The sequence below is a fragment of the Kryptolebias marmoratus genome, linkage group LG2, assembly GCF_001649575.2.
Source record: "Kryptolebias marmoratus isolate JLee-2015 linkage group LG2, ASM164957v2, whole genome shotgun sequence".
Taxonomy (NCBI): Eukaryota; Metazoa; Chordata; class Actinopteri; order Cyprinodontiformes; family Rivulidae; genus Kryptolebias; species Kryptolebias marmoratus.
Window position 1 is genome coordinate 33,296,526 of NC_051431.1, and position 8,288 is coordinate 33,304,813.

Genomic DNA, 8,288 nt, shown 5'->3' on the forward strand with positions numbered 1-8,288 from the left:
TATATATTGCACCATTATTTTTTTGACCTAACAGCAAAAATGATCCGCTCTCTGGGTGAAGTGGAGCATTTGGTCTGACTGGAGGAGCCGTTAACGAATATGAGCCGAAAACATTATTTTCTCTCTCTCTCTCTCTCCCGCTTTTCATCCCAATGGTGCATTGGAAAGAAAATGTCGCCACAGATGCTGTAAATACTGCATTTAGACCAGATGTGGCAATAAAATTCAGAATTGTTCCAGACACGGACGTATCAGAGCCAGAGCCTTTTTTCATGTGTTAATGATCCCAACCCCGACTCCGCGCTATCGCATCTGCAGAAACCTTTTGGTGACTGTTATGACACTGGACTGGAGCTTTAAGAATTTGGTCCAGATCTCAATGCTGTAGGTTTTATTTGTGCTTCTGTCTCTATATAAACTCAGAGACATGTTAGTCACAGTCTGTGAGAGTCGCGTGCAGTCTGTGCAGCCGTCTGGTGGGAACACGCAGCGCACTGGCAGGGCCGGAAAGTGGGGGGGGCCAATGGCCCCCTGGCTCCAGTGGTTCCGGCGCCTATAGCACTGATAACCCATATCCGAGCAACAGACAAAGTTCCTTTCTTTTACTTGACCGGACAAGTGTTGTATAAACTCAATGACATAATATTGCAAAACATCTTGCCAGTATTTTAGACTCTCTTGTTGGAAACACACCACATCACAGAGAATGTCAAAAAACAACTTGTGCTTGATAATAATCAAGACAGCAGGACTAGTTTCACCCCAGAACAGATCTGTACCCGGCTGGACCTCTCTTTCCACCATTTACTTCAAGTACAATGACAGTTTTTACAGACAGAAGCATGGTTGTACCATGGGATAATCAATGTAACCCATTGTGACCAATCTCTACATGGAGGAGGTGGAACAGAGAGCCCTGAACTCTTTCAAGGGAACAACACTGAGCCACTGGTTCAGATATGTGAACCATACCTGGGTCAAAATCCAAGACGAGGAAGTAGAAGCTTTCACCAGACACATCAACTCTGTTGACAACAGCATCAAGTTCACCAGAGAGGATACTAATGACAACAAGCTGCCTTTTTTGGACTGTTTGGTGAACATGGGAAGAGATGGAAGTCTCAACATCAAGGTTTACAGGAAACCAACCCACACAGATCAGTACCTTCTGTTTGACTCTCACCACCCTCTGGAACACAAACTCTCTGTCATCAGAACGCCACACCGTCATGTCAGACATGTCCCCACAAGGACAGGAACAAAAAAGAACAAAAACACAACAAAAAAGCTCTTCAAATGCTAACTGGGCTTTTTGTCAAGTCAGCAAGGAAATCTAGCATGCCACAGAACAAAGAACATCATCATCCTGTATGTTGCTGGAGTACCTGAGAAACAAACTGAGTGGTGTGGTGTCTGCAGGTCAGTGCATCAGTGCAACGAGGAATGTCCAGAACTCTATATTGGAGAAACTAAACAACCTCTCCACAGACGCATGGCTCAACAGAGGAGAGCCACCTCTTCAGGACAAGACTCGGTTCACCTACACCTAAAGGATAAGGGACACTCCTTTGAGGACCGAAATGTTCATATTGTAAAGAAGGTTAAACTTTATTAGATTATAAGTTGGTTTTGTATCTTTTATTTCAGTTTTCCGAGCCTAAGTTAGGTTAGTAAATGCAACACAGTTCTGGAGACGAGGCTAGTATCGCGAGAAAAAAAGAGGTGTTCTGTTGTTGTTAGTTACGGCTCTCGCTGCTCACTGCCTGGACATTGCTAAATGCTGTCTGTGCCAGAGCTAGAGGCTGGAAACAACATAGTTGTAAGTTTGAACAACTTAGTTGCCATTGTAACTCATCTGTTACTGGAAGAGTAAAGTTTAATGCAAGAGACCCGCTTTTTTCTTGTCGTGTATCTTCACTTACCGACACGCCTCCACCACACCGGAAGCCAAAACACGACAATATTTTGGACAGAGAAGACATGGTTTGAGAGGGGGGGGGGGGGGGGGTGAAGGAAGCCATCTATGTCAAACAAGAAAAATACATTTTAAACAAAGGATGGAGTCTCAGATTTAAGCTTTCTAAAACTTACAATGGAGCGTTAAGACTGATACCCAGTCATTTTCCCTGTAATTCAAACCTTCAAACATGTGACCAAAACATCTCTTGTGAGCCAAACAAATACGCTAACAGTCCTCAGTTAATCTGAATGATAATTCAGCTGCATAAACAGAGCATCTCATTTTATAGTTTGAAACTCCCCACTCTAATTCTGAACTGAGAGAGCTCCTTGGATGGGAAGTAACGTGTCTTCAACAGAAATCCAGTGGTTTTGTTTTTAAACTTCTAGGACAGTCCTCTCTCTTACCTAATTACTCACTGATTTTCTATACCCATCTTGCCACATTTGAGGTTTTGAATGTGACAGCAGTCAACAGGGGAGGGGTAGGTCATGGACAAGACAAGCACCCATGCTCACACAAGTTTGTGTTTTTATCCTTATTATGACACTTCTATTGAATTCTGTAGCCTAACCATGACCTCAGCCACTACCTGTACATGCCAAACTCTTACTTAAATGCAAGTCACATCTTAGCTCTAAACTTAACCCTTGACCCAAACATGACATTCCACCATATTAGGACCAGGCTTTGGTCCCCATATGGACTACTGGTCCTGATGAGGTCAGGGAATATATCAAGAATAGTCCTAACAAGGTAACAAAAGCAGGTATGTATACAATCTCACACACACACACAGTCAATTTAGAATCTTCATTGAACCTAAAATGCATGTTTCCAGACTGTGGGAAGAAACTGGAATATCAGGAGAAAACCCACACAAGATTTGAACCAGCAACCTACTGGTACCCTGGCACACAGACCAATAAAACTACATTTATTCTGACACAGTAGTTACATTGCTGTGTTTTAATTTTTTTTTCCAAGTTCATATATAGTTGTTTTTAAAATGTTCAACTACTTTAAAATATAATGTCAAAACCAGCAATCTGACATATTTAGAGATTTATAAAGAAAATTAACTAGTAGGAGAAATACAGTAGAAAACACTGTTGGTTTGATCATCTTTATTTAAACAGGTTTACGTTTGGGTATGTACTCTGTGGATTTTACAGCAAAAACACAATGTACATGAATTATAGCCCTATAGACTGTCACATTGTCTCGGAATGAATGAATGAATGAATGAATGAACGGATAGAGTGATCACTGTCAGTTCTTCATGAGGGTCACATTAGACTTCATGACTTTATGTGTGGGTGGGGCCAGTTCCTGGACTGAAAGTAGCCTCTGAGTCCTTCCAGGTCTACGGGGGGAAAGTAAGCTCCGATGCGTTTTCTTATCCACCACTTGCCCTGTGCTGCGCTGGCACTCCCTGGCTGGCTGAACTTGTATCTGAAATGTTCTCCTCTGACCCACCTGAGAGGATACAAAAGAAATAGTTATTAAGAATTTTAATCATTGTTTTTTCTCCTTAAGCCAAGATCTATGTACCCTTAGACCATCAAAAGTCATGTCTTGTCTCTAAATGATCTTGTAACAGAATGTTGTGCAGCACAATTCAGTTTCTAATTGAACATCTTAAACCAATAATTTCTGATAATTTATCTAAAATAAAACCTAATAAGATGTTGCATCCTATGTTATGTTGCCTCATGTTTAAGTTAACATCCGTTACTTGCTGTTGAAATGATTTCTGTTCAGAAACCAAGTTGCAGGTATCATAACACAATAACTGTTAAGCACTGTATATAAATTTGCAATTTTCCTGTTAGTTGGATTTTCCGGTTTGTATTAAAATGAACATTTGTTTTGGAGTTTTTTCGCTGGAGAGTGTTTGATGGTTGAACCTTGGCTTCTGGGGCTTGGCCAGGCCAAGCCAGAAAGAAACTACAGGAAGCCACATCCTTGTGAACCCAGTGCTGTCAGGTGCTGCATGTAGCAGATGATGTGGGAAGTGTACTTTCTCCACTACTAAAGGTTTTACACGCACAAAGATTTGGACAATTGAGACTATTTTATAAGCATTTTCACTTTGGAATTTAGGTCAGAAGAATGTTAATAATTCTGCCAGATTGTCAGATTAGTTTGAGGAAGGATCAGATTAGAAGCACATTTTATTCATCAATTTTCAACAGCTTAATCTGTCATAGCCAGACCAAACATCGCTTTCTCAGCACCGGAAGGGAATAGGTGCCTTAGTGTGGTACAGTTGGATTGGGTGGGCCTCCCTGGAAAAAAACGACATGCAAGTTGAGTGTCCCTGACTAGGCCTGTGGAAGGCTGGAATCCACGGATCAGTTGAGGTCAACAGCTTGTTTGGAAGGTCATCCAGGAGGGTTAAGGTGACGGCATGAGGGATCTGGAGCTTTCAGCTGATAGAGATGAGAGTTGGAGGGAAACACAGTGTCCATGAGCAATTCTTTATCTGGATTTAGCTCTTAAATGTATAAATAGTTATCTGGATTTTCTACTGGTGGACTTTACAAAACAAACCTAGAGAGAACGTATGCTTTAATCTTAGGTCATAGAAGAGGAGAGAAGTAACCAGGATGAAAAAACTGGGTGGAAGAGCCATAGTCCATCTGGTTTTATCAAAAGTGACAAAATGTCAAATTACTCAGCCACTCAGATTCTGACAAAGTCGGGAACTTTAGCATCTTATCTTGTCCTGTTTTAAAGAAATTTTGTTAGCAGGGTCACTGGACTGTCTTCTGTAATGACAAAGAATAATACAATTTGTTATACCATTTGACTAATTTCTTATTAGATAAATGAACATATAAATCTTCAACAATCATCAAAACAGATGTCATCTCTGCATAAATTAATAAATGTCTACAATAAGTGTGAGGGAGAACGAAGGATATTCTGTGTAGATTAGATATCCTCAGTGTGTAAAGCATCGGAGAACAACTTATCTAAAGCGATACCAGGAATTCAGTCATAACAGAATAACCTTTTACACAGATAAGTTGATTGAAAGATGGGTATAGACCAGAGATCATAAAAAGAAGGGGCCCCTTCATGCTACATAAGTAAGCCAGGTAGCAGGCGAGGCCCCAGGCATGCCTGGTGACATAAACTGTCTCTAAAAATATGGAATTTCCCCTCACTAGCAGGAAAAGAGCTGGAGCTTGTGAAAAAGAGCTGGGTTTAGTGATACCAACTAAATATTATAGTTAGGCTTACCTCTACACACAGTTTGAGCTCTGGAAACTGACCCCTGGACTCTTTCCTACTCTGAAGTTGCCCAGAGAAAGAGAATTCTCTCCCAGCGAATGAGAGGACATCGGTTCAGATTACCCAACATTCTTGGAGTTTCTGGATGGTGTCCTGGAAGGGGTGCCATCTGGGTATGTAACTGTATCATCAGGACTGTGGCATCTTGGACACTTGGGTAAAGAGAGGGGCAGAGCTGAAAAACCCAAACCAATAGTGAGGGTGAACTGGGAACTTCTGTCAGAGGCCCCAATATGTGAGATCTTCAACTCACACTTCCAGCAGTATTCTTTACACATCCCAAGTCAGGGACATAGAATCTGAACGAGCCATGTCTAAGGCTTCTATTGCAGATGCAGCCTAAAGGTCATTGGTACCTGCCACAGGGACAGCTGGAGGACTCTTTGGTGAACAGCAGCAATCATGGAGGCTGTCAAAATGAAAAAGAAGGCCTTTAGGGCTTGGCTGTTCCACAGGACTCTTGAAGCAGCTGACAGGTGGTCAGAAGAACTGCAGCTTCTGTGGTTAAGGAAGCAAACCTTTGGGCATGGGAGGAATTTGGAGAGGCCAAAGAGAAGAGCTTTCACTTGGCCTCAAGGAGCCAAAGCATTTGACAACTTGGAAAAGGAAAGCAAGCCACATCCCTGGCTGTGATTGGTTTGGGTGGGGGACTGCTGAATTGGACTAATGATATTGTTGAAGGATGAAAGGAACACTTTTATTTAGGATTATTTCCTTAATCTGGTCACCATGTCCACCTTTAAGAAGGCAGTCTGAGGACACAGGGGAAGGTGAGTCCAATACCATGACAGAAGTCACAGAAGTAGTTAAAAATAAGCCTCAGTGACAGGCTGCCAGGACTAGATGAGAGTATTCCCAAAACTGAGGGCTATTATGCCCCTTTTCCACCGGCTCTAAAGGTCCCGGCTTCACTCTACTCCGCTTGCTTTGCATGCGTTTCCATCAGCATTTTTTCGAGGTCGGTCCCTGCTTCGGAGTCGGGCCAGCCGGGCCGGCCCTGCTTCGTGGGCGGCGCAAGCTTAGCTCCCGTTCACTCATTGGTCGTGGGCGTGATCAGATGCAGGCATAAAGAGCGAAGGTAGGAATATAAACAACAGCGTTAGCTTACCCTGCAACGTTTCTGCCGTCTGTCCCCCAGCTGAAGGTGCTGTAAAGCCTGAAACCTCCGGCTGATAACAGCTGTCCTACTCCGCGCAACAATCGCAGCATCCAGAGCATTTCTTCCACTGCGCCTCTCTTCCTGAAGTCTCAGGAGAATCCCCATAAGTTTAAAAAACAGCAACAACACAGGGCCAGTGCTGTCCATAGCGCTTCTGTTGTTTCCACAAATGGTGCCAAGTTTGGGCAGCGCACCCTCACGTATCCAATTTAGGACCACATATCAAAGTGACCTGGTCTGATTTGAAAAACCTTGGTATGTCATAAAAAAAAAAAAAGAAGAAAATTCAGGTTTGGACCACTTTCGTCCACAGTGTAAATGTAGCCTTAGACACCTCACTCTGGAGGTTTTCTGGGTACTTCCCACTGGGAGGAGACCCCAGGGCAGACCGAGAAATCGCTGGAGGGATTATATATCCTCTCTGGCTTTTCCATGGACTCAACTCGGCCCTACTCAGGTTGATCCAGTGTGGGTTAAGAGTCTTTCCACTGGGTGATCCCACATACTTTGAGCTTGCTTCTTAGAATCTACTCAGCTGAGGTTCCACGTGAGCTGAGTTGGGTTGAAGAGTTGATGTTAGCAGACTGCAGGCCACTGATTGGCCAGAAAGTGATGTCAATCATGAGAATACCTTCTTCATAAGAAGCCAGAACCATTTTTAATACCTTACAACTGCAGCATTTGTTTTTATTATTTACTTTAAAAAAAAAAACAATCCTTTAAAATGGCAACACAAACCAACACTGTGGTACTATGAGGAGTAGCAGAAATTTCCATACTGATGACAGAATTCAGACGGAGCTAGAATGGCAGAGGAAAGGTGGCCTTGACTCAGCCGCTGCATGTTTGGAATTTGTTCTTCTAGCCAGTGCAGTTCTTTTTTTGATTGTTTATTTTGAAAATAAATAAACAAACAAAATAAAACCTCCATGTCCAAATAGCAATCTAAAGACAAAATGTCCCATTTGATATGATTAACCTTCCCGTGGGTTTCTCTACCTCTCTCTCTCTCTCTCTCTCTCTTCTGGGGGCTTCAGGAGTAAACCTAGACCTTTTTTATTTTATACACTGTGCAATTAAAGTTAAAATTGATTCATTTTGTTATTTCCTGTCGAGCCATTAGAGGGCCTGAAAGTATTTCTTCCTCCAAAGGGAGGCACAGCATTAAAGGTTTGAGAGCCATGGCAGTAAAGAGTATGCTTAGGGGAGATTATGATGTAGAAACTGTAATAATTACATTATATGGGCTAAATATTCTGGTGACATTCATATTGACAGTAACATCCCTCTTTACCTGGGGGGTTCTCTGCCCTGGAAGGGGTTGTGGTCGAGCAGTGAGAGGACAGTGGTATCATTGGCCAAAAGACGTCCTGCGATGTGGATCACCCACTCACTCTGCTCGTAGGTCTGAACACAAACATTTCACAAACTAGCAGTAAACTAAAGGTAAGGAAAATAAAGAGGGGAAAAAACAAAAAGGTGTAGAGCCTGAAAAATCAGGGCAGAACAACAAGAAACCATATTAGCTTGTTCTGGGATTAACTGATCAGAATACATGAATCCACTGCCTCTTTCTGACTTCCATCCGTGGCACAAAGAAGCTTCTCTACGAGCTTTTAAAAACATCTGACCTGGAAGGCAGCGAACCACATGAGCCAGTCAAGCCTGTAGTGGTACGGTGAGATGAGGCAGGGTTGTCTGGAAATGTCTCCTGGTTTACACTTGAACTGGTACTCCTCCCACACCGCCTCGGGGGCTTTGGGATCTGGGCTCAGACTTCCCTGGAGGATGACCTCCGTCCGCTCCTTAGTGATGCTGCTCCACGGAGGAAACAGTGAGGGCAGAATGTAAAACAGGATTTAATAC

At 42.9% G+C, this 8,288-nt stretch overlaps 1 protein-coding gene across 5 annotated transcripts in view; it reads right to left on the reverse strand.

The window, feature by feature from the left end:
• Window positions 1-3,070: 3,070 nt before the first annotated feature.
• lmf1 (lipase maturation factor 1) overlaps window positions 3,071-8,288 on the reverse strand; it is a 22,269-nt gene continuing 17,051 nt past the window's right edge. For 2 of the 5 annotated variants that reach the window (XM_017441966.3, XM_025003078.1), the window contains 3 exons: window positions 8,054-8,237; window positions 7,717-7,829; window positions 3,071-3,439 (listed from right to left, as the gene is read on the reverse strand). In XM_017441966.3, coding sequence (XP_017297455.1) covers window positions 3,262-3,439; window positions 7,717-7,829; window positions 8,054-8,237 — 475 coding nt within the window. In that variant the 3' untranslated portion in view covers window positions 3,071-3,261. Of the gene's footprint in view, window positions 3,440-6,468; window positions 7,911-8,053; window positions 8,238-8,288 lie in introns of those variants that run through there. The other 3 variants (XR_005234012.1, XM_037979388.1, XM_025003077.2) reach the window with 3 other exon arrangements.